This window comes from Lithobates pipiens, unplaced genomic scaffold (genome assembly GCF_037356315.1).
Source record: "Lithobates pipiens isolate NorthernLeopardFrog02 unplaced genomic scaffold, aLitPip1_a1.2 Scaffold_18, whole genome shotgun sequence".
Lineage (NCBI taxonomy): Eukaryota > Metazoa > Chordata > Amphibia > Anura > Ranidae > Lithobates > Lithobates pipiens.
The window spans coordinates 459,717,866-459,744,859 of record NW_027507758.1 but is presented as its reverse complement, the minus strand read 5'-3'; the positions used below and the strand labels follow the sequence as shown (position 1 = coordinate 459,744,859).

Genomic DNA, 26,994 nt, shown 5'->3' with positions numbered 1-26,994 from the left:
CTGGTATTTTTGAGCCTCAAGTAATGGTAATGCTCCGTCAGTACAACAGGATTTTTATTTACATATATATATACATATATATATACATATATATATATATATGCACACGCCATAGGTTGTGGACTCTATAACTTTCCCACACACTAAATAAAACACTGCTTTGGGTTATTTTCATCAAAGAAATGTAGCAGAATACATTTCGGCCTAAACTTATGAAGAGAAATTATTTGCGAAATGTTATAACAGAAACCAAGAAAAAATAAATGTTTTTTTTCCAAAATTTTTGTCTTTTTTTTGTTTTGTTTATTTAGCCAAAAAATGTAAGACCCAGTTGTGAATAAGTAGCATTAACCGCTTCAGCCCCGGAAGATTTTACCCCCTTCCTGACCAGAGCATTTTTTGCGTTTCGGCACTGCGTTGTTTTAACTGACAATTGTGTGGCTGTGCAGCGTGGCTCCCAAACAAAATTGACATCCTTTTTTCCCCACAAATGGATCTTTCTTCTGGTGGTATTTGATCACCCATGTGGTTTTTATTTTTTGCGCTATAAACAAAGAATGACAATTTTGAAAAAAAAAACACATTATTTTTTTACATTTTGCTATAATAAATATCCCCCAAAAATGTATCAAAAAATGTTTTAACCTCCGTTTAGGCCGATATGTATTCTTCTACATATTTTTGGTAAAAAAAATCGCAATAAGCGTTTATGGATTGGTTTGCGCAAAAGTTATAGCGTCTACAAAATAGGGGATAGTTTTATGGCATTTTTATTAATTTTTTTTTTTTTTTTTTTTTTTTTTAGTAATGGCGGCGATTAGCAATTTTTATCATGACTGAGACATTATGACGGACACATAGGACATTTTTGACACATTTTAGGGACCGTTGTCATTTATACAGAAATCAGTGCTATACAAATGCACTGATTCCTGTGTGAATGACACTGGCAGTGAAGGGGTTAACCACTAGGGGGCAGGGTAAGAGTTAAGTGTGTCCTGGGGCGTGTTTCTAACTGTGGGGGGCGTGGCTACGTGTGACACGTCACTGATCTCTGCTCCCGATAACAGGGAGCAGAGATCAGTTACACTGTCACTAGGCAGAACAGGCAGTTGCTTGTTTACATTAGCATCTGCCCGTGAGACGATTGCGGGTATCCCCGCGGTGATCGAGTTCGCAGGAGGTCCCGGCGCGCACAATGGCACAGCGGCAAATTTAAAGAGACGTACAGGTACGCCCATTTGCCCAGCCGTGGCATTCTGCCGATGTACCTTGGCATGCACCAGTCGAGAGCCGGTTAAGATAAAGCTCTATTTGTGTGGAAAAAAAGATAAAAATTTAGTTTGGGTACAGTGTAGCATGAACGCATAATTGTCATTCAAAGTGCGACCATCCTGAAAGCTGAAAATTGGCCTACGCAGGAAAAGGGTGGTAATGAAGTGGTGAAGGATACCTGTTGGTTCTCATTGATGCTGTGTGTATCAGTTTAAAACTGGAACAGCCCATGGCTGATACTAGTAATGTTGCTAGCCTGGGTTCCCCAAAAGACATCAGGGATTATCAAAACTTTTCCAGTACACTCCTTGCTTGCTCAAACAGATTCTATATGGGAACTGGATAAATCCTTATTTGCTATTTTTTCCTCCAAACTGTTTTGTGACCAGTATCTCTTTGGCGAGGCATTTATTAGGAAATGAGCTGTCCCTACAGTGGATCTGTCTATCTCATACCTTAAAAAGGAACTTAACTCCCCAAGGTTTTTTTTCCCTCTTGGCTGTGTTGCTGGATACTGCTAAAAACACATACTCGCCTGTGCAGTGAATCCAGTACTGTCCCGCTGGAATCCGCTGAGGTGACATAGCCCTGTTTTTGCTGTGCCATCTTGGTGCTCTTCTGGATTCAAACACATACCAGAAGCTCAAGGGGACCAAGACCTTGTCATATTAATTTATCCAGTGTAAGTTCTTAAAGGAGAAGTACAGCCAAAGCTTGTTTGGTTGTACTTCTGTGGATCACAGAAGTGCTGTTTGTTCTCCACTCCTGTGACCCGTTTTCAGCAGGCTGACGTACGCTGCCTGCTGTCATCACAGAGCCAGTCCAGGCTCGTGCATGATCACAACAATAGAGTTGGGATCCACCCACATGCGAGACGCTCGGTCCTGCACCCTCCACAGTCCAGTGCTCCAGTGAGCGCTGGGGGCTCAGAGCAGAGAGCCACTGACTGACCATCACCAGCTCTCTGCTGTGCTGTGAAAACCGAGGGATCGGAGGTTTCCGATCATTCGGTTCTCAGTCTTAGAGGTGGCAGGGGACAGATGCAGCATCGGTCCGATGCTGCATCCTCCTAGATAAGTATGATTATTAAATAAAATAAAAAAAACATTTCTTCTTTTAACTACTTCCCACCCAGCCAATGTACATATACGGCTGGGTGGGAGCTCTCTCCTTCTGAATGGACGTTCAGGAACGTCCTTCAGAAGGAGGGGGATCGCACGCGTGCACGCTCAGCGGCGCGATCCCGATGCGCTCGTGTCACCTGGACACGGCACATCTAAGAATTGGCTGGAGGGCTCTGTGATTGGCCCTCCTGATCACATGATGGTCGTGTCCAATCACAGCCGTCATGTGATGTAAACAAACAGCCGGTTGCTAGGCAATCGACTCTCCTCTCCTCACACGGAAGTTGTTGCCTGAGGATAAGAGAGCAGATCGCTGCAGCCGGCTGGTGATCAGTGAGTATGAACTGTTTTTTCCAGCTTTTTACTCACTGATCACTAGTCTAGTGTAATACACACATGTCCCCAAAACACACGTCCCCCACATATGCCCCACTAAAATCACATGTCCAAATGATTATCTGCATACATATGTCCGTGATCACCTGCACACATCCATGCATGATCATTTGCGTACATATGTCCGTGATCACACAAACCAATTATTATACACTTAACGGAATTTTTTTTACCAAAAACATGTAGCGGAATACATTTTGGCTTAAATTTATGACAAAATTCGATTTTATTGGATTCCTTATATCGCAAAAAATAAAAACTGGAGTCGGGAATAAATACCACCAAAATAAAGCTCTATTTGTGCGAACAAAGTGATAAAAATTTAATTTGGGTACAGTGTAGCATGACCGCGCAATTGTCATTGAAAGTGCGAGAGAGCTGAAAATAGGTCTGGGAAGGAAGGGGGCGAAAGTGCCCTGTATTGTAGTGGTTAAGCTGATAACAAACAATTCTAATTTCTCATATCCTTTTTGAACAAACATTCACAGTGATGGAGGGAAAGTTAAGTGAACCAATAGACTAATTACTAATTGGAATCAGTAGTTTTCACACGTTTAATTAATGAAATGAGTTTGGAGGTGTGGTTTAGAGCGCCTTTTTACGAGGCAGATCAGCAACTTTGATAAAAGATACTCAAACAACATGTGAACCATGCCTAACAAAAAGAAACTCTATGAAGATATACATTCAAGAGTAGTTGATCTGCATAAGGGTGGAAAAGGGATACAAAGCAATCTGAGTGTTTAGGCATCCATTGGCCGAAAATTAGACACAGTTAGGTTGATTTATTTAAGGCAAATAAACTGTGCACTGCATTTGCTCTGAGGGGCAGCTCTGCCTTTTTCTATCATCCAATCATGTCCAAACAAAAATGCTGTTTTTTAATTTCCTTGCATGTGATTGAGTATTCAATCGGCCAATGGCAGAGAGCGCTAAATGAAGTGTGATTTTGCAGAACGGTCGTTAATCTCCTTTCCTGCTTGTAAGACCGCTGGTTGCTATTCCTGCTGTACCCTCAGCCAGCAGTCTTGTCACAGCCCATTTGTAGTCCTATCTACCTCAAGCAGGGATGCACTTCCGTCCCTAATTGCTGTAGTGGGCAGGGGGGGGGGGGGACCCCGGTCTGTACCACCCATGGAGGTGGTATTTGCTGCCCGCCCGTCAATCACCTGTTACTGCTGCACAGAGATTGTTAAGAGATACAAGCTGAATGACAGAGCCAAGATCTCCAGCTGTGACAGGTTTTGTACATGAAAACACTGATCGGCGAAAGTCCTGCTTCCTGGACTGGCATTGGGCCAGTGTGACTTTCGGCGATCTGTGTTTTCACATACAAAACCTGTCAAAGCCGGAGATCCTGGCTCTGTCATCCAGCTGGTGTCTCCTATCAATCTCTGCTGCACTTCTGATAATATAAGATAAGCGGCACCTATGGACACAGATAGGTGGCACCTATGGGCACATAAAGGCAGCACTTCTTAGATAAGTGGCACCTATGGGCACATATAGGCAGCACTTCTGGGCACAAATAGGCATCTATGGGCACAGATATGCTGTACTCATAGGCATAGACAACCTGCACTTGTGGGCTCAAATAGGTGGCACTTATGGGCACTGAGGCGCACAAATGAGGCTGCACAAATGGTCACTGATAAACTGCACTGATGAGGTTGCACTTATGGGAACTGATAAGCTGCACTGATGAGCACTGATGAGGCTGCACTTATGGGCATTGATAGGCTGCACTTATAAGACAGCACTGATATGCTGCACTGATGAGGCTGCACTTGTGGGCATGATAGGCTGCACTGATATGCAGGGGACACCGTCCCCTGCCAAATATCTGTAGAAGGGGTTTCCACCATCCCTGCAAAGTTTCATTTTTAGTTTGATGTTTATTATATGTGACGTTACATATCACAGAGACTGGTATTGTGGTAATATTGAAGTCTATTGAGATACATTAGAGGGTTGCAGTATTATTGTGGTATTGATTAGTAAGTTTGCGCTGCACTTTTTTTTTTTTCTCATGCCGACATTTACTTGTGCCATCTGCTGATTTAAAGCATCATGTTCCGTCTCTTTCTTTCTGTGTTTTGGATAGGGATGTGCTCACATACACCATACAGGCGGTGATTGTTGTTAGAGAGATCTCAAAGCTATAGCAGAAGGAGGAATATTTATAATACTTAATTACAGCAGAGTACTGTGTGTATAATATAAAATTCCGTATACAGAACACCTCCAAGTAGCCATATTGCATTGTATTGCATTTTAAGAATTTACAGAGGTTGCAGATTGAAAACGAAGGGTCATTTTTAATAACCTTTCATTAAAATATGACTTGTAGGGCAATTGTATACGCTATATTATTTTTTCTTTATTTGCTCTTTCTTTTTTCCCCACGAAATGACAGTTATCCTTTAAACAGTATAGGTACTTATTTTTAATGTTTCATATAGCTATACCTGCAAAAGGGACCGGTCTAAAGTCATCTATCAGGATATCATTTTATGACTGACGTGCCACTTTAATAAAGCAAAAAAAAAGCACAGTGTTTATTACAAATTGTGGCTCGGGAGTATAATATGGTTTCATGCATCCAGCCATGTTTAGCCTTTTGACCTCCCTCCTCTTCCCCCTTTAGCAGTTATGTAACCTAGATTTTATGCAAAGCAGTACAGGATTATGGCCAAGTCAGATGTGTTTTATCCATGCAGTGTCTGTTGTCCTGGAAACGGTACACTGTCCTAATTTTTGTTTATAGAGAGTCCAGCTTCACATTTACACGCCTGGATGGATCTATGAACCAGAAAAAGCGTACAGAAGCAATTCAGTCATTCCAAAGCAGTCATAAAGATTCTCCAACCATTATGCTGCTGTCATTGAAAGCAGGAGGAGTCGGTCTGAATCTGACAGCGGCGTCTCGTGTGTTCCTGATGGATCCTGTAAGTAGTTTAATAAAATAAATAAAATGGTAGTCATTTATGTTAAATTGTATTACACTGATAGCACTATATGCTCAGACATATCCCAGAAAAAGATTGTGAAAATACTTTACTGGTAGTTTAGCTGTAAGTTCCATTTACAATGGCCACATTATCTCATTTCAGAATAGCATTAGATTTCCCCATGGCTCTAGATGTCAGGTACATAGGGGTGAGCACACATTAAAGAGGGGGTCCACCCACCCCTGCAAAAATTAAAAGACAGCAGATACGAATATTGCAGCTGCTGACTTTTAATAATTGGACACGTACCTGTCCTGGAGTCCAGCGATGCCAGCACTGCAGCTGATGCTTTCATCAGCTGTCTGGTGCTGCCGCCACTATTGCCGGTAAGGGAATCAGGTAGCAAAGAATTACGGCTTAACGCTGTGTCCCTACTGCGCATCCACGAGGCACCACTGCTCTCTCCTACTGGCCCGGCGGAGGAGAGAGCTTAGCTGCTGACGTAATGCGCCTGGTCTAGTGGAAGTGGTAGGGTACCTGTCAAGGACAGGTATCTGCTCTCCCCTCCCCTGAAAGTTGGCAATTGTGTTTGTGGGGGGGGGGGGGGGGGGGGCAAATGAGTGGAAGTTCCACTTTTGGGTGGAATGCCACTTTAATACATTAGAAAGACTAAACTAACATAACACAAATGATAGTCTTCAGCCTGCATAAGTTTTATCAAGGAGCCTGCCACTTTAACACTGCAACAGTGTTGACTATTGGCTTCCATTTTACCAAAAGTAGCGAAAAATTTAAATGGTTTTATGTAGCGATATTACATTTTATTTTATAACATTCTGGCTTTAAATTAAATAAACACTCTATTTTAATAATATCATTTACTGCATAATAAACTACACAGGACTGCTCATTGTTTAAAGTATCAGATTTGTATTCCTGCCTGTGTCCCTGTGCACCCTCTTTATTTGTCCTGGTGACCGTTATCTCTGAAAGTGAAAGGAAAGCCCACATTTTCAGTGGTCACAGACCAGGAATAGAGGGACATCTTCAAAGGAGGACACTAGTACTGGTGACTATTGGGGATTCCCCTCCCTTTAGAGGGATTTCCTCTCGTTCTTCCTATCCCTTAGGATTTAAACCCTTCCTTACGCATTCCAAAATAAACGAAAGGTTTTGTAGTGAGCTCTATTTTAATTGTCATGAAAGAAAGGTAGAGCCTCCCATTGTTAAACCCAAAAGCAAACATTTATTACATTGCAAATAACCAATTCTTAGATGTGATGGCTGCATTCGTTTTCTTTTTTAGTTTTTTTCCCTCTTATTTTCACCAGTAAGTCAGCTATTTTCAACAGAACAAGCTGTCCTGTAAATGTAGCAGTTGGAGGGCTGAGACAACGATTTACTACTGGCAGGGGTGCTTAAATGATCCTCATTTATTTATGTAAAACCTTTATCTCAAAAGAAAAAACTGTTGCTGTAACTACTTATGAAGAGCTAGCTGGAGATTGACAATTTAACGCATCTAAATATGCTAGTGTATCAAACACTCCCCTCCCCCAGACTGACAGTGATGCTGTGCAAAGGTGTCTGTTCTCCTTCATCCGGAGGCGCAGGCACCCTGATACATGTTGCAAAATGTTCTTCCAGCTCTTCCTTGTAAGTACCAATTACCTTGCCAGATTTTTATTGTCCCAACTTTTTTGAGATGTGTTGCTGCCATCAGTTTAAAAATGACCTTATTTTTTTTTATTAAAATGGTTTCCTCAGTTTGAAAATGTTATATCTTTAATAAGGTGAATAAAATATGGGTTTATGAGATTTGCAAATCTTCCCATTCCGTTTTTATGTAGATTTAACACAGCATCCTAGTTTTTTGGGATTGTACTCTATTCTATCAAGCTGCAGAATCATTCATATCATATAAGAAAACTTTTATCTTTCGAGAAAATAAGTGCTGTAATCACTCTCATGACTTTCTAATGGGCACATCAGCCATAAAGAATTTGAAATATGTAGTCACAGTATGCAATGTATGCAGTTACATTACTTTGAACAGATATGAACCTCCTAGAAGTTCTCTGCATTTTGAATTAATATTAACCTCGTTGAACGTCTAAATTCCCATACACACTATCAGATTGTCTGCCGATTTTTGCCTTCAGATTTACCAAAACCATATAATATGAGGTCAAACCTTAGAAGTTTCAGTTTGTATGCAATCAGGCAGGCCCTTGCACTACATGGTTTTGGTAAATCTGAAGACAAAAATCAACAGAAAATCTGATAGTGTGTATGGGGCTTCACAATTTTGTAATTAGAGGTCGACTGATATATATCGGCCGATATTTGCCGTTTTTTAAATAATCGGCATAGGCCGATTGTGCTGATAAAAAGCCGATTCTACAGCGGGATTTTGAAATGACTTCTGTAAGAAGTCAGTGTAAGTTGCTGAGTCGTCATAGCAACCCTTTCCTCCTCTCTGGGCAGACTGCCAAGAAAAGAACTAAATGATACAATGTTTACACTTCAATGAATGAATGAACTCATCTCTGTGTGTAGAAGTTCTCAGTTTAACCATTTAAAGACTAAATCTTTTCTGACACTTGTTGCTTACAAGTAAAAATCCTGTATTTTCTGCCAGAAAATCACTTAGACCCCCCAAAAATTATATAAATTTTTTTAGCAGACATCCTAGGGAATAAAATAGCGGTTGTTGCAATATTCTATGTCACACGGCATTTGCACAGAGGTCTTTCAAATGCATTTTTTTGGGAAAAAAAATACACCATTTAAAAAATAAAATAAAAACAGTAAAGTTAGCCCATTTTTTTTTTTTTTTTTTGTCCAAAAGTTTTGACTACCCGTTTTTATTTAATATATAGGGTTTTTTTTTTTTAATCTAGATCATACATACAAGTAAACTGGAGGTTTGTTTTGTTTAATAAATGTTTAAGTGTAAGAAATTTTCTGCTTTCACACTGGAGCGGGCAGGCGTTGATGGTAAAACGCAAGTTTTAGCGGCTCTTTACCATCATTTTAGCGGTGCTATTTGGCTGCTAGTGGGGCACATATAACCCAGCTAGCGGCCAAGGAAGAGGTTAAATGCGCCCATGAAGCACTGCTGCCAAATCGCATTACATGCGCTTCGGCAGTGGTGCCCATTCATATCAATGGGCAGGAGTGGTGGAGGAGCGGTATACACCACTCCAAACGTGCTGCTTGCAGGACTTTTTTTTAAGATCCTGCCAGCGCATCGCCTCAGTGTGAAAGCACTCTGTCTTTCACACAGACTGCAGGGGAGCCATTTTGCAGGCACTTTACAGGCGCTATTTTTAGGCCAAAAGCGCCTTAAAAAACGCCCCAGTGGGAAAGGTGTGTTAGATCAGGGGGGATTAAAAATAAATAAATAAAATAAAATCGGCCTAACATATCGGCATCATATATCGGCCGCCATGATTTCTAAATATCGGCATCGGCCAGAGAAAAACCCATATCGGTCGACCTCTATTTGTAATGCTAATCCTTGAACAAAAATACATTTAATTTGTATTTCTGTCTTTTGAGTTGCACAATAGATTTGAAACTTTCTAAAATATTGTTATTGTGACACAAAGACTATTTAAACAAATAATATTTTTATTGGGTTCATAATTATTCATCAATGCTTGCTTGGAAGTACCCTTTTGCATATTTTGCAGCTATAGGTAGCTGAGATGAAGACTGCTGACAAACAGTAGTTTAAAGTGGTTGTAAAGGCTAACTTTAAAAAAATTTAAAAAATAAGCATGTTATACTTACCTGCCTGGTATTGCACAGAGTGGCCCTGGACCTCCAATTCCTATGGGGGCACATCTGCAGTCTCATTCCCGAGCTGGGATGTGCTTTGTTTGGTTTTACCCCACTCCAGTAAAGCTATGGCTGTAGTATAGGATCATTTTCCTGCTAGAGGTTGAGGCTTTCTGCCCCAGGCTCATTTCTATTTTAGAATGTCCATTGAGGGACACAGGAATTTAAGAAAAATTTAAGCAAACCCTTGCATAACCCTCTAACCCACATCCCTCAGTGATTTGGTAATGTGCTGTTAGGTGGATGCCTTTTCTTCAGCTCCGTTAAAACAACTCTAAGGTTATTTTGCTAACGATTTTCTTATTTTTTATATTACCGTATATACTCGAGTATAGGCCGACCCGAATATAAGCCGAGGCCCCCAATTTACCCCCAAAAAAACTGGCAAACTTATTGACTCGTGTATAAGCCGAGGGTAAGACATGCCTGTCCATCCCTGTGTGTGTGTCCGTCCATCCCTGTGTGTCCGTCCATCCCTGTGTGTCCGTCCATCCCTGTGTGTCCGTCCATCCATCCCTGTGTGTGTGTGTGTCCATCCATCCATCCATCCCTGTGTGTGTGTGTCTCCATCCATCCATCCATCCATCCCTGTGTGTGTGTGTCTCCATCCATCCATCCATCCCTGTGTGTGTGTGTATCCATCCGTGTGTGTGTGTGTGTGTGTGTGTGTGTGTGTGTCCAGCCTACCTGTGTCCCGAGCCTTTGTCCCGAGCCTCCGTCCCGTGCCTTGCCTCCTTGCCTCCGTGCCTTGCCGCCGTGCCTTGCCTCCGTCCCGTCCCGTCCCGTCCCGTCCCGTGCCGTGCCTTGCCTTGCCTTGCCTCCGTCCCGTGCCCTCTTCGTCGGCGCCTCGGCGGCCATTGTAAAATTCAAAAGCTGCGCCGCCGCCTTCGCCTGTGATAGGCGGAACACTGAATTTCCCAGCAGCCTGTGTTCCGCCTATCACGTACATCGTATCATCCTCGTCCGTAGTACGAGGATGATACGATGTCCGTGATAGGCGGAACACAGGCTGCTGGGAAATTCAGTGTTCCGCCTATCACAGGCGAAGGCGGAGCCGGAGGCGCGGCTTTTGAATTATAGAATGGCCGCTGTCTGTCTGCTCGACACGCTGATCGAGCGGGCAGACAGCGATGACTCGAGTATAAGCCGAGGGGGGCACTTTCAGCCTCAAAAAAGAGGCTGAAAATCTCGGCTTATACTCGAGTATATACGGTACTCTATTTTTCTTCAGTCAGGATACTCTGTACACCTTAGATATTTTTTTCTATTTGGTGATTGCAATCAAGACAGTAACGCTGCTTGTCTTAGTCTCTATACAGTAGCTATCCAGAATGGCGTATCTTCAGCAACAGCTTTGGAGACCATACCCGGACCCACTACTGGACAGTAGTTGTGGGGCTAGAATGGAATGTGACCTTCAGGTTCTGGACTCTGCATTGTGGCACTTTCCAAACCTGTGTGTGCTGCATTTGCTGCAGAACACTTTCTGGGTCCAGAGCCCATGACACAGCCTCTTGTGTGATCCTGTATCTAAGTTTTTTTTTCTGAGTCAGACCGGTCAGGCTGAAGCACAGGGGGCGTAGCTATCTTAGTTGATACTAGTTGGCACCATGTTAAATTTCCTGCCAACGCCAACTTATGGGTGTAAATGTTAAGGCACTGAGACGTTGGTGTCATTTTTAAGGGTTACATTTACTTAGGTGTTCATTACATTGTCTCCCGCTTCTGAAGCCCTCCTGTGAACTTTCTGGTCTAGTTCTACTGCCCACCTACAGTGACTTGGCCACCTGTGTGACCCTCATCATTCCAGCTGTGAGGATTTGTGGGTACTTGAGGTCTTGCACCACTTTGGGCCTAGTTGTTTTCAGTGCAATATGTCTACTCAAAGATGCACAGCAGACAGTCCTGCTTCAACAGGTCACCTCCGTCCAAACTCCTTTACTGCTTTTAGAGGTGATATCTGAGTTTATCCAGAAGGAACCAACGCCTGCAACCTAGATCCTAGGTCAGTTATGGCGAACCTTGGCACCCCAGATGTTTTGGAACTACATTTCCCATGATGCTCCACTACACTGCAGAGTGCATGAGCATCATGGGATATGTAGTTCCAAAACATCTGGGGTGCCAAGGTTCGCCATCACTGTCCTAGGTCCTTATTAGTATAGGGACACAGTGAATGTAGTCTTCTTCAGCTCTGTCAGTTGCAGCCATGACCTCCCCTGTGGCCACAAAGCCCCTTATGTCCACTGCAGGCTTTCTGTCAGGTTGTGCACAATTTAATGCAACAAATTTGCTTTAAAGCAGTATTATACCCACAAGTAGACATTTATTATATTGCAGCTTACAAATTTTTAGTTGTAATGGCTTAATTTGTTTACCTTTTTAGGCTTTCTTTCTTTAATTTTTTTCCTTGTGATCCTTTCAGAAAGTCTGTTTTGCAACGGAGCAGTCTTGCAGATATAGCACTTACATCAAAATTGCTGTAATTCCTTAAAACATTAATAGATGTACTATCAGATTTAGAGCCAAACCCCAGCTAACACTATGCTCCCCCCAGACTGTTAATGGTGCTGTCCAAAGGTGCCCCAGTGCTGCTTTATCCAGAGTGGGGGCACTCTAATACAGGATGTATGTTACTAGCCAGATCACCAGGTGATAACAGAGGCAATACAAAAAAAAGAAAATGAATACAGCCACCATACTTGGTAAGCTGCAATATATATTATTTTGTTATTGGGTTTAATACCGCTTTAAGTGTGCTCCAGTACCATAGCAGAGTCTCCCTCTGACTCTTCTAGACCTCCATCTCTAAGTCCCATATTACCATCTTCTTTTCAGACTCAGTGGTCTCACAGTGTGCTCTTAGACCCCTTTCACACTGAGGCGTTTTTCAGGCTCTTTTGGGCTACAAAATAGCGCCTGAAAATCGGCTCCCCTGCAGTCTCAATGTGAAAGAAGGGAAGAGGTTTGTAGTAACTTTTAGTAAACCATGTAGAGTTTAACATGTGTGCCAAAAATTGCCCCAGTAGACAAGTGGTTAAGGGACATTTTTTTTTTGTTTGCTAGTGTCCCAACCTCCTTGTAGGTTGTATGCAGCAATTGCTTAAGAATACCTAAACCACTAAATTGACTAAATAATGTTATGGTAAGTACAAAAATTATCTTATTTAACAAGCTAGGGCCTTTCAGAAACAGTTTTTTCAAATTTATTTCAGACCATGTGACATTACCTACACAAATCATCTAAATTGTGTGACTTTGAAACCAATTAGATGTACCAGAGATAATTGAAGGGTTTCATGAATTCCAATTATACTTATTGTTTGGTTCACTGTATTTAAGGCATGGAATCCAGCTGCTGAGGAGCAATGCTTTGATCGATGTCATAGACTGGGACAGACCAAAGAAGTTATTGTTACTAAGGTAACGTTTTAAAAATAATGGTATAATAAGTAAATAATAATAAGTGATTTTCATATTTGCAGGTGAAGGATGCTGAGAAGATGCTGGTGTATAGTCTTCACCTGACATAAAAACCTTTTCCCTATAGATAAGGAGTCAACCAGCTTTGTTCATTCAATGTGCTGACAGTGCCAGCAGGGAGTTTGATACATTTTTACAAGCTGAGTTTTGGCCGCTGCAGCAAGGGTGTTTTCCTGCAAATATTCCCTGCTAGTGCCTTCATGAATGTTGTAGAGCAATCTTTATCCAGTCAGCCTGCGACAGCTGCAGCTGGGGTGTCAGAGTAATGTGTGCCTCCCTAGGCCACAATTCTCAGCTCCACTGGGAGGAGCGTTGTGTAGGGGATGTTTGCGAAGGCATTGTCTGACATCAGAATATTTAGAACTGGGATATTGTACCTTAGAAAGTCCAGGAAGAGATCATTTGGATCTTCCAAGCTCCAGATCCTCATGTTGCCTGCTTATTTGCAAGATAATATCTCCTATATCTTCTATCTCTGCGGGCACCTGGTGGTGGGGTATGACGGGGTCCCTGTGAGCTTGCTCTACACCTAAGAGAGGTCCCCAAAGGTATTTTTCAGCCAGCACTCTGCAAACTCAACTGATGACCTTCCTTCTATATATTCTGGAAGACCAATTACACGAACATAGGGGGGTTATTTACAAAAGGCAAATCCACTTTGCACTGCAAGTGCAATTGAAAGTGCAGTCGCTCTAAATCTAAGGGGTAGAACTAAAATGAGGGGAAGCTCTGCTGATTTTATCATCCAATTATGTGCAAGCTAAAATGCTGTTTTTTATTTTCCTTGCATGTCCACAGTGGCTTTACTTCCAAGTGCACTTTAAGTGCACTTGCAGTGCAAAGTGGATTTTCCTTTAGTAAATATCCCCCATAGTCTATTTTCAATGACCTCAATTCTGTTAGCATGTTAGGATATCTTCTGACAGGTGACTCTGGTGTCCTGCTGTAATAGGGTTTAAAATATCCTCCAGAGCATTTGTGTGATCTTGAATGTTCTGAATGCCCTCCCAAATAAGCATTTTTTGGGTGATACCAGACAAAGAGGTTATGCATAAGTCAGGATTAGTATAAGTGGGCTGCTTGAGGAGGTGGCTCGGTATCAGGAGAGTCAATAGTACTTACTGAGGCCCCCAGCATGGTTTTGAGGCCCTCATGTTCACGGGAGTTCACCAGGGTTTCCTCCTTCTGTTCCTGCTGCACTTCTGTTGATCAAGGAAGGTAGATTTGGAGAGTGTGTCCTTCTCAGGGGTTCTAGCAAATTGTGCAAAATGTGGTGCATTGTCTCTGCCTCTGTCCTTCATAGCTCTAGAAGGAATTGCACTAGCACCTTCTTGGGATACTGGGTCTACAATAGGGTTTTCCTCCTTGTTGCGCTTGGTCATGTCAACAAAATGAAGACATCAGCAAACGGGGTAGGTACTCCTGAGGCTTACTGTGGTGTAGAGAATCCACACACATCTGGTCACTTTGAGGTCATAGCCACACACACTGTAGAGCAGTCTTTGAATGTGTATCCTAAAGAATTGAAATTTAGTAGAGTTTCTTAAATGTGATACTGAGCATTCACCCAATCTATGCAGATGTGCATTATACAATTGTCTGTAGATCAAACAAAAAAGCATGCACGGATTCAGAATAATCAAGAAAATCTCATCCAAATGTCAAAGAGAACAATTTAACTGGTTCCCAACTGGCGCACACCAATGTACGTCGGCAGAATGGCACAAGCAGGCATATTGGCGTACAGGTACATCCAATCTTCAATGCCGCCCTGCCATCATGAGCGCGCCGCCGGTGGCGTGCTCGCGTGCCAGTTGGGACCCCCGTGAGTCCGGTTGCGGATCCCGCGGACTCGATCGCCGCAGGCATAACCGCGATCGTCTCACGGGGCGGCTGAATGGAGGAAATGCCGTGTAAACAGCATTTCCCCATTCTGCCTAGCAACTTGTGATGCTGATCTCTGGTCCATGTGATTGGAGCAGAGATCAGTGTTCACTAAATGAAAGCCCAGCCCCCCCACAGTTAGTAACACACCCCTAGGAACACTTAACCCCTACACTGCCACCCACTGGTTAACCCCTTCACTGCCAGTGTCATTTACACAGGAATCACTGCATTTATATAGCAGTGATTACTGTATAAATGACAATGGTCCCAAAAATGTGTCAAAAATGTCCGATGTGTCCGCCGCAATGTCGCAGTCACAATAAAAATCGCTGATTGCCGCCATTACTAGTAAAAAAAAAAAATAATAAAAAATAATTAATAAAAATGCCATAAAACTATCCCTATTTTGTAAACGCTATAACTTTTGCGCAAACCAATCAATAATCGCTTATTGCGATTTTTTTACCAAAAATATGTAGAAGAATACGTATCGGCCTAAACTGAGGGGAAAAAAATGTTTTTTATATATTTTTGGGGAATATTTATTATAACAAAAAGTAAAAAATAATGTGTTTTTTTTTTCAAAATTGACGCTCTATTTTTGTTTATAGCGCAAAAAATAAAAACCGCAGGGGTGATCAAATACCACCAAAAGAAAGCTCTATTTGTGGGAACAAAAGGACGTCAATTTTGTTTGGGAGCCACGTCGCACGACCGCGCAATTGTCAGTTAAAGCGATGCAGTGCCGAATCGCAAAAAGTGGTCTGGTCTTTGACCAGCAAAATGGTCCGGTCTGTAAGTGGTTAATAAAGGGTGCAAATCTCAGATGAAAGCTGGGTTACCGTGTACTATTTTCTATATTGTCAATTAAGAGGTTCGGGAAATCTATTACAGACAGGTTATACTGCTGCTTACAGTAGGTTGGGACACTGGCAAACAGATAGTTGAAAACTAACCCCTACATAACCCTTCCTCTATCCAGTGCGCATCCATCTTTTGCTAATGTCTTAGGATACTGCTAAGTCCTGCTTTACTCTCTACGTAGCAGCTATTTGGATCGGCAGCCTCTCAGCCCTAGCTTCAGAGGCCATACATGGGCTCCTCCAGACTGGACATTGTAGAGCTATCCTCAAATGTGCTCTTCAGACACTGGGTTCTGCAGCTGGCCTTTTCCAGGCCTGAGTGTACTGGCCAAGTTAGCTTCAAAGCCCTTTCTGGGTTCAAAGTCGTGTTGGGTGCTAGTTTTCCATTTCCTGCCACCGTCAGTTTTCCGCAGTAAGGACAAAAGCTAAAGGATTGAGCGCTGATGTTATGCACTGTTTGGAGTGCTCTATGCACTCAACGATCTCATTATTTAGCCTAAAGGAAGCACCGACCGCTTCTGCTGCTGAAGCATCATGTGGATCTCCAGTCTAGTTCCACTGCCCACCTACAATGACTTGGTCACCACTAGCTGCCTGAAATCCTCATCGGCACCAGCTGCCTGGGTTTGTGAGTGTTGAGGCCTTTTCTCACATTGGGCCTAGTTGCTTACTGCTAGGTGGCACAATGTCTTTTTAAGGACACAGACGGCAGGCTTGCTGTCATGGTTGGCGCCAGAAAGAACCAGTGCTTGTAATCTAGAACCTGAGGCACCTGTCCTTGTAGGGCCATCATCATTGGAGTCTCTTACAGCTCCATCAAGCAGGGCTGAGGCCTCCCTCATGTCCACTGGCACCTCCTTGTTCACTGTAGACTTCTCTCCTGTTTGTACCCAGATGCTGGAGTAATCAGCCCACAGAAGCTCTAAGCCTGCCCAAGCTCCATCTTCCACAGAGCCTGCTTCTGATCCCCTGAGCCCTTAATTCAGACTGAGGGCCCGGACTCTAGCTCTGTTTCAGCCCCATCAGTCCTTCTTCATGGAAGCTGATATTGAGCTACCTGCTGATAACTCAGATATACAAGGGGTTGTCTCAAACCTGATTGATGCAGTGTGTTTTACACTACATTTAGAGGATTAGCCTACTTTTTTTTTTTTTACATTGCCTCTACTGACAGTGTAATGTAACAAAAATGTAATTTGAAGCACCGCACCACTGCTAAGAGGTCCAGATTTAACTTTATTCAAATTTGTCCTTCTGTTTTTTCTAGTACTGATAAAGAGGGTGGTTTTGGACCCTCAAAACATATGATAAATACTTTTTGGGTCATCCCCCTGACTTTTATTCGAATAAAGTTGTATCTGGACCTCTTAGAAATGGTGTGCCACAATTTTTATTACAATATACTATAAGCTCTGTAGTGAGAGATTGTGAAACCGCTGAGTGTGCTCGTTTAACCACTTGTATACAGGGCATTTTGACCCCCTTCCTGCCCAGGCCAATTTCCAGCTTTCAGCGTTGTCACACTGCAACGTTGTACCTAAATTAATTTTAATCATTTTTCTCCCCCCACAAATAGAGCTTACTTTTGGTGGTATTTGATCAGCTCTGCGGTTTTTATTTTTTGTGCTATAAACAAAAAAAGATTGACAATTTTGAAAAAAAAAATATATATATATTTTTTCCCTCACTTTAGGCCGATATGTATTCTACATATTTTTGGCAAAAAAAAAATCGCAATAAGAGTATATTGATTGGATTGTGCAAAAGTTGTAGCGTCTACAAAATAGGGGTTAGAATTATAGCATTTTTTTAATTATTTTTTTTTACTAGAAATGGCGACAAAATGTGATGTTTATCGTGACTGCGATATTGCGGTGGACATATCGGACACTTATGACACTATTTTGGGATCAGTGACATTTATACAGTGATCCGTACTATAAAATGCATTGATTACTGTATAAATGTCACTGGCAGGGAAGGGGTTAACACTAGGGGGTGATCAAAGGATTACGTGTATTAACGTGTATCCTGGGAGTGATTCTAGAGTAGTTCCTCTGTAATGGGAACACACAGATCAGTCTCCTCACCTGACAGGACGTGGATCTGTGTGCTTACACACACAGATCCACTGTCCTGCTCGGTTAATGGGCAATCGTGGGTGCCCGGTGGACATTGCGGGCGCCGGGCACGCGCTCGGCTCCCGAGCGATGCGGCGTGCATGCGCTCTCAACAATGCAGGGAATCCCATAATGTCATATGGGATGGAGGGACGAAGGGTTCCTGTGGGCGTCATATGACAATAGAGCGGTAGCGAAGTGGTTAAGTGGCTATATGTCTGGTGAGTGCATACAGTGGGGAAAATAATTATTTGATCCCCAGCAGATTTTTTAAGTTTGCCCACTTACAAAGAAATTAAGGGCCTATAATTTTCATCATAGGTGTATTTTAAATGATAGAGACAGAATATCAACCAAATATCTGGGAAAAAAACAGGATTAAGGTCCGTGACCTTATTGTGCTTCTTCTTGAGCCACTCCTTTTTTTGCCTTGGTGGTATGTTTTGGGTCATTGTCATGCTGGAAGACCCATCCACTACCCATCTTCAGTGTTCTGGATGATGGAAGAAGGTTCTCATCCAGGATTTTACAATACATGGCCTCATCCATTGGCCCCTCAATGCAACAAAGTCGGTCTGTACCTTTAGCAGAGAAACAGCCCCAAATTATAATGTTTCCACCTCTGTGCTTGATTGTAGGGATGGTGTTCTTAGGGTCATAGTCAGCATTTTTCTTCCTCCAAACACAGCGAGTCCCCCTTCTCAAGAAGGCATATGTACAGTCATGCCAATGAACATCTAAATGATTAAGAGAAGGATTGGGAGAAAGTGCTGTGGTCATATGAGACCAAAATTGAGCTCTTTGGCATTAACTCAACTCGCTGGGTTTGGAGGAAGAAAAATGCTGACTGTGACTCTTAAGAACACACCATCCCTACATTGAGGGACCAATGGATGGGGCCATTTATTGTAATATTTTGAATGAAAACCTTCTTCCCTCGGCCAGAACACTAAAGATGGGTCATGGATGGGTCTTCAAGTATGACAATGACCCAAAACCTACCGCCAAGGCTACAGAAGCACATTGAGGTCATGAAGTGGCCTAGCCAGTCTCCAGACCTTAATCCTACAGAAAATTTATGGAGGGAGCTAAAACTTTGAGTTGCCAAGAAACCTTAAGGATTTAAAGAAGATCTGTAAAGAAGAGTGGACCAAAACCTGGTCACCAACTACAAGAAACATCTTACCTCTCTGTCTTTGCCAACAAGGGTTTCTCCACAGAGTACTAAATCATGTTTTGCTTGGGGATCAAATACTTATTTTACTCACTGAACTGCAACTTCATGTATAGCATTTGTTTTATGTGGGGTTTTTTTCTGGATTTTTGGTTGATATTCTGTCTCTAGAATTTAACCACTTGCCGACCGCCGCACGACGATATACGTCGGCAGAATGGCACGGGCAGGCATATGGGCGTATATATAAGTCCCTGCCTGCCCGCGGGTGGGGGGCCCTATCGGGCCCCCCCCCGGTGCCTGCGGCGGTCGGCATTCCTTCGAGAGCGATCCGGGATGAGGGGGCGGCCATTCATTCATGGCCACCCCCTCGCGATCGCTCTCGACGAATGGAAATCCCCGGTGACATCACTTCCTCTCCTGTAATGTAAACACAGGAGAGGAAGTGATGTATTCTCTCCTCTGTGTCGGTATTTTTCGTTCCGACACGGAGGAGAGCGGATCGGTGAGTTGCACCAACACTCTACACACACAGTAGAACATGCCAGGCACACTCACACCCCCCCTTTACCCCCCGATCACCCCCCCAATTACCCCTGCCCCCCAGTCACAGTGACACCAATGTCATTTTTTATTTTTTTTGCATTGGTGTCATTTGTGACTGTAATAACTGTTAGGGCAGTTAGAGTTAGCCCCCTTTAGTTCTAATGTACCCCCCTAACCCCCCCAATAAAGGTTTAACCCCGTGATCACCCCCCGTCGCCAGTGTCACTAAGGCTGGGTTCACATTGCAGCGGTTTATGAGAACGAATGTGATTCGCACCGCACTGCAGTGCAAATCACATCCGATCTCTGTGCGATTCGAGTTCAGCCATTCGCCGCACCCGCCACACCCGCCGCACCCGCCGCAAATTCGCACGGGACCCTTTTTTTGGCCCGCAGCAGAATCGGATCGCATGGGTGTTCACACCATGCGATCCGAGTTTGCAGATCGCACTGCGATATGCGAACTGATCTGGGGGTGTCAGTAACATTTCACTGACACTCCCAGCAGTTCGCATAGGGCAGTGTGAACTGCCGCCGGGAGGCATGCGATGCGGGAACCCGCCGCGGATTCATGGCGTTTCCGCATCGCTCCAGTGTGAACCCAGCCTAATAAGCGATCATTTTTCTGATCGCCGTATTAGTGTCACAGGTGACGCTAGTTAGGCAGGTAGGTATTTAGGTTCGCCGCAGCTTTTTATAGCGCCAGGGACCCCCATATACTACCGCATAAAGCCCCCTGATTGCCCCCTAGTTAATCCTTTCACCTGTGATCACCATATAACTGTTACAGGTGACGCTGGTTGGTTAGTTATTTTTTTATAGTTTCAGGGCACCCGCCATTTATTACCTAATAAAGGTTTAGCCCCCTGATCACCCGGCGGGTGTCATTTGTGACTAATAACTGTGGGACAGAAGAAATCTTAATCCTTTGGGTTATACTGCTGCCTAAAGCAGGACTGGACACTGGCAAACAAAAAAAATGAAGATCAGCTTGGGGTATACCTCCACCTTTTTTTTTTATGTCCTAGGGGGGTGGTCGTATTTTCTTTAGGGACTTGATTCTTCAATCAGGCTTCCTTTTACTCTGCTGTTGTCAGTTCCCTTCCAAGTTGTAGCTATCTGGCACAGTCATGCTAGGTACATTATCCGGACCGTGCTGGACTGAACATTGCAGAGCTAGGCTGGGAGTGACCTTCAGGCAATCAGTTCTGGTTAAGTTAGCTGTAGAGCACTTTCAGTGTCCAGAGCTGCTGCCATTGAATCTGTGTTTCCCAGTCTGCATGTAAATGAAAAATCATGTAGTGAGTAGACCGGTTGTGCCGACTGCTGGGAGAGTTTTTTTTTTTTAAGATGGTACCATGATTTCCCATTTATCACCGATTTTGCCATGGAAGGGGTTGACACTGGAACTAAGCGCTCACATCACTGGCTAGGTGGCGTGTGATGAGCGTGCTCTCCGTGCTCTCATTCTTGCTATACAACATAAAGGAAGCATCTGTCTTCTGCTTGCAAAGAGCCACATGGAATGTTTCTCTTTGATCCATCCTAATTTTACCGCATACAGTGAGTTTAGTTACCTATGGCTATCCAGCACTGAACTGCCACCAACTGTCCGGATTTAGCGAGTACTTGAGGCCTCTATTTTTGATCATTGCTTAATTGTGCGAGAGACAACTTGTCTGATTTTAGATGGAGGGGATGGGGACAGGGTTGACAGTCCAGCTGTACTGGGTACCCCCTGCTCATTTTTTACTAATGGCAAACCTACTAATGTTGTTCACATCTGTAGCCTGGTGTCATGCTGTCCTCTGCTCCTAGAGTACCTTCCTTCATCAGAGTCTTTGGGTGTGGCTGGATCTTCTCCCCTTTCAACTGAGGTCTTTACAACAGTCGTGTAAGACTTGATGACTAAGCACAGAGGGCACACCTATGCCCTCTCCAGAAGATTCTCTTTCTGACTTACCTACAGCCTTGGTGAATTCTGATCCATTGGCAGTAGAGACACAGGATTGAGTTGCTTAAACCTTTAACTGATGAGCTTACCCCTGAACAGTGGAACTGTATTGCTAATATTCCCTACAGACTGTTCTGGCTCTTATTAATGCAGTGCACACAACTGTTTAAGCTAGAGGATCAGCTTGGTGCTTCCACCAGTGTGATTTCCAGCCATGAGTCACTTAGGACTCCTGCTGTTCCTCTATGGAAATTCTACTTTTCAGGCTTTGTATCCATTTTCAGACATGGTCCATTTCCACTGTAGACTTGGCTGTCTGCTCTTAACAAGGTAACTGCTGCACCTGCTCCAAAGGGCACCAATTGGTAAGTGGTTGGAACCCTGTTCCAGAGCTCTGTTCTCTCATATGGGTCCTGCCCCATACCCAGTTCTGGCTGTGACTTTATTTTGTGAATATATGTCTGGCAGGCCAAACCCCTTTTACCACCACTGATGTATGCCATATGTCCCATGTAACCATTAGCTACACTTCCCCGTGATGTCAGTCACTGACAGGGTATTTTAAGCTAAATTAATTTTTGTCAGAATCAACAACTGACAAAAGCAATGGAAAACATGCATGTATTGCATAGATGTTCCGTGTTGTATTTTGCTCAGACATCTACTTTACTTTAACTCAGTGTTTCTCAACTCCAGTCCTCAAAGTGTCCCAACAGGTCATGTTTTCAGGATTTCCTTCAGATGAAACGGTTGTGGTAATTATCAAGGCAGTGAAACTGATCAAATCACCTGTGCAAAACAATGGAAAGCCTGAAAGCATGACCTGGTGGGGCACCTTGAGGACTGGAGTTGAGAAACACTGCTTTAACTTCACACATCTACACTGAACAGTTACTAGAGTTTATTTTATGTAGAAATTGCCGTGATTTGATATACCTTTAAGTATACGTAATAACCCAGTACATCTCTATTCAGTTTGTTGTTAAAGATTCAGTGGAAGAAAATATGCTAAAAATTCAAGACAAGAAGAGAGAACTGGCTTCAGGGGCCTTTGGGGGAAATAAGCCAACATCCAGTGAAATGAAACAAGCCCGCATTAATGAAATCCGAACCCTGGTAGATTTGTAAATGCATACCTTCTTCCAGACATTTCAGCAGAGATATAAAAACATTTTTTGGTACAGCAATTTGTATTAAGTGTTTCATTGTAGAGAAATCTGTATTTTTCAATAGCAAACATACCTGGTTGTAGTATTGGAAAACATCTAAATAAAGCACTTTATTCGTCTATGGTGTATTTATTTATTTTTCTCCTTTTTACTGTAGTGGTGCATAAACACAGTGGTATAAATTGGAAATATAACTGATAGACTGCAGCTCCTGGCAGGGCCACACAGCGCAGATCATTATCCCGATATTACGTTTTGTGGTTGGTGTCAAGACACATAAGCCATCTGTAACCAAGTTCCCAGGTTTGCCCATTTGATAAATCACAAGGGGATCTTTTAGTTTCAATTCTAAGAAGAATAAAAAAGTCACCTGGTGCAATTGTTCCCATTCAATGGAGTCTTAAGTTAAAGTATTTGTTACCCCAACACTTCGTATTCCTGATAAGTGCCTGTTGTACCATGTACTTATAGGAAAAAGTATCTTGTTCGCTTTGTATTGCTTCCTTTATGTGAAGTTCCTGCCAGCCCCTCTGCTTTCCTATTAATAACTGACCACACTAAGCAGGAGAGCACACTGTGGTCAGTTCTCTAGCTATACTGGGAACTTACACTGCTCTCCAATGATCAGACCTGCCCTGACACTCCTCCCCTGCACAGCCATACACTGGGAAGCTCAGTGTACTGTTGCTGCTCCACTCCAGCAGTGTTATTGTGTTCTGCCTGCAGGAGGCCTTCCCCTACTAATAGAATACAATGATCACAGCTGGTGGTTATAGCCACAGGCAGTGACTAGGTGAAATAAACCCGGCAGACAACTCAGAAAATGCTCCGTTTTCAGTGAGTTTCTATGGTGAGCATTTTCTCTCTATCACATCTGAGCAGCCCACGCAACTATAGCATCACATATGTGCCTATAAACACTGGTAAATGACAGCCCACTCTCTCCCTCCTCCATGCCCAATAACCACAATAGAGGTTGGATATTGTATGTAAATTAATGGTAGTTTCACCTCGCTGTTATTCTAAGACACAGGCTGGGGGTGACTGTGCCTGTGACTAGCATAAATCCACCCACACCATGTTATTTCCACAAAATAATAAAGATTTGATTTAAATATATATTTGTATGCCAAGTTAAAATTGTGTTGATATTATTTATTTTTACTCTGTAATCCAAAAGGCAGTTTTTTTTTTTTTTTTGAATATGTGGCCAGCAGCAGAGGGCTAGAAGCTTCTCCTGCTTATGTTTTCCTGCAGACAGGCTGGGAAAGATCTGGGTCATGTGACAGCTGTAGATCGATTAGGAAAAAAATGCCTGGATTTTTTATTTTTTTTATAAAATAATTACAATTCGGGGGTGTGGCCAAGAGCGGTATGTGAGAGGATGTGTCTCACAGAGCTCCCTGCAGTTACCCTGTAAAGATCCTTCTCCTGGACGATTTACCAGCTCGTTCTGCCACCGGACCTGCTTGATCCCTCAGCGGACACTACTCTGACCCCTCCGGTCTTCCTGCCAGCTCTACACAAAGTATGCTGACCCACAAACGGCTAAAAGGAGGCAAGATACAGCACGACCTCCACAAATAGGATTTTTAAAACAGCTTACCTGTAAAATCCTTTTCTTTGATGTACATCAGGGGACACAGGGCCATAGTAATAACTATGTGGGTTATATAGGCATATCAGGTGCTGGACACTGGCATGCCCCTTAAGGTGCAAACTTCCCCCATATAACCCCTCCCATTACTGGGAGTCCTCAGTTTTGTAGCCAAGCAATCAAAGTGTATAAGAAGAAGGGAGGGACCTCTGTGTCCCCTGATGTACATCAAAGAAAAGGATTTTACAGGTAAGCTGTTTTAAAAATCCTATTTTCTTTTCTTACATCAGGGGACACAGAGCTATAGTAATAACTATGTGGGATGTCCCATAGCAATGGCAACTGAAGGGGGGAGGCAGAATCAAGGAAACAGGAGGCCAGAGGACTCATACTGCAGCCTGCAGTGTATGCTGTGCCCAAAGGCAATCTCCTCATGACCTTTAATATCGATTTGAAAAAAAAAAAATCGGATAAATGTCTGAACCAAAGACCAATGTTGCGGTCTTACAGATCAGAGCCATAGAGGCCTGATGATGCATCACCCAAGAGGCACTAATCGTCCTGGATGAATGTGCTCTTATATGAGAAGGAAGGATTTTCTTCTTTAAGCTGAAGTTTGATCAATCACTTGACAAACCCATTTGGAAAATAGTGGATCTTGACGCTGCCTGTCCATATCTTGGACCCTCTGGCAGTACAAACAAAACCTGTGTTTTGCGAACCTGAGCGGTCACCCTTAAATAGATTCTGATCGCTCTTACTACATCAAGAGACTGTAGTGCTTTCTCTTCCCCAGATTAAGGCTTCTGGGGAGAAAGAAGGAAGAATAATATCTTGGTTTAAATGAAAACCTGTTACCACTTTTGGTAAGAGTTCAGGATGAGGACATCAAATCACCTCGTCCCTATACATGATGAAATATAGCTCTTACAAGACAGAGCCATTAGTTCCAATACTCTTCTAGCAGAAGAAATGGCAAGCAAAAAAGATTGTCAAAGAACCAAGAGAATTTCTCATAAGGTTCAAACGGCTGATTTAACAAAGCCGACAAGACCAATTTTAAATCCTAAGGATTTAGAGGTGCCTTGATAGGGGGAATAAACTGTGTTACCCCCTGAATAAGCTATGCACCAGGAGAGGGAAGCAAGAGGCCTTAGGAAAAGACATTGACACGGCCTGGATCTGGCTCTTGATAAAAGTCAAGGCCAGCTTCATTTCAGATCCCATAGGCAGGAATCCTGCCTATTGACATACCTCCAGGGGTGTCAACCCCTGGATCCATACCAAGAAACCTATGCCTTCCAGATCCGATAGTAAGTGATTTTGGAAGCCGGCTTCCTGGCATTAGTCAAAGTAGACACTACTGAAGGAGATCACCCACGATCTTTTATAGAGTGGGATTCAACAGTCAAACCTGTTAAACTCCTTGTCTGTAGAGTAGGATGAAATACCGGTCACTGTGCAAGAAGGTCTGGCTATAATGGCAGAGTCCAAAGGACTTCAACTGCCCTCCTTATGATCTCGATAAATTCAGATCTGCTGTGGCCACCAGAATCACCTCCTTCTGTTCCTGCTTAATCCTGCGGAGAAGGCACGGAAGTAGCAGAGCTGGAGGAAATGCATACATCAGTGAGAACTGATCCCCTGGGAAGACTAATGCGTCTGTTCCGCCAGCTAGCGGACCCCTTGTTTGACAAAGTTGTCGACCCAACTAATGAATGTGGACACAAATAGGTCCATGTCCGGAGTACCCTATCTGACATATTGCTAGGAAGATGTCGGGGTGAAGAGATCATTCTCCTGGATATAATTGTTGGCGTCTCGAGTATGCCTGAAATATTAAAATTGCCGATAGGCAAGGAGTGTTGTGTTCTGCCAAAGCTAGAACATTATTTACCTTTTTTTTTATTTTTTATTTATTGATGTAAGCCACCACCGTGGCTCTGTCAGACTGAATCCTGTCAGGACAGTCCTGTAATCTGACCGCCAAGATTCTATGGCCAGGTATACTGCCTGAAACTTCCAACAAAGTTGATAGGCAAGGTCCTCTAACCTGGACCATCTCCCCTGGACAGAATCTTCTTCCAGGGCTGCTCCCCAGCCTAGAAGGCTGGCATCTGTTGTTGACATCTTACGGGATAAAGATTTTCCCGCCTGCTGGATAACAACCACCAATTTAGGCTCTGACTATTGTCGGGAGCCAAGCGTATTGGAAACACACAAGGTCTGAATCCTCTTTATTCCAGACCAACAGGATGGTGTCTTGAAGCAGTCTTTGAATAAAACTGCGCGTAAGGAGCGGCCTTGAAGGAGGCCACGAATTCAACTCTACTTCAAAGAAAACCTTACCCCTGACATTTCGCCTCTTACTCTCTGGGAGGCCCACAAATGTGTCCTCAGGGGGGTACTTATATCCCTAGCAACCGTCTCGAAAAGGGGGAGTCAGGAACGGATTAACTCCCTCATTGCACAAATCCAAAAACTTGAAAGGGCGCACAAACAGACCACCTCCCTATCGACACTCCAGGACCTCATCCAAGCACGCTCCATGCTTCTAGATGAGTTGGGGAAACACACCAGAAGACGATACATCCTAGGCCAAAAAAATT

At 43.3% G+C, this 26,994-nt stretch overlaps 1 protein-coding gene across 5 annotated transcripts in view; it reads left to right on the top strand.

Moving 5' to 3' along the window:
- HLTF (helicase like transcription factor) overlaps positions 1–22,907 on the top strand; it is a 128,412-nt gene extending 105,505 nt beyond the window's left edge. For all 5 annotated transcript variants that reach the window (XM_077488260.1, XM_077488258.1, XM_077488257.1 and 2 more), the window contains 3 exons: positions 5,563–5,743; positions 12,935–13,015; positions 22,595–22,907. In XM_077488260.1, coding sequence (XP_077344386.1) covers positions 5,563–5,743; positions 12,935–13,015; positions 22,595–22,747 — 415 coding nt within the window. In that variant the 3' untranslated portion in view covers positions 22,748–22,907. The remainder of the gene's footprint in view (positions 1–5,562; positions 5,744–12,934; positions 13,016–22,594) is intronic.
- The last annotated feature ends 4,087 nt before the right edge of the window (positions 22,908–26,994 follow it).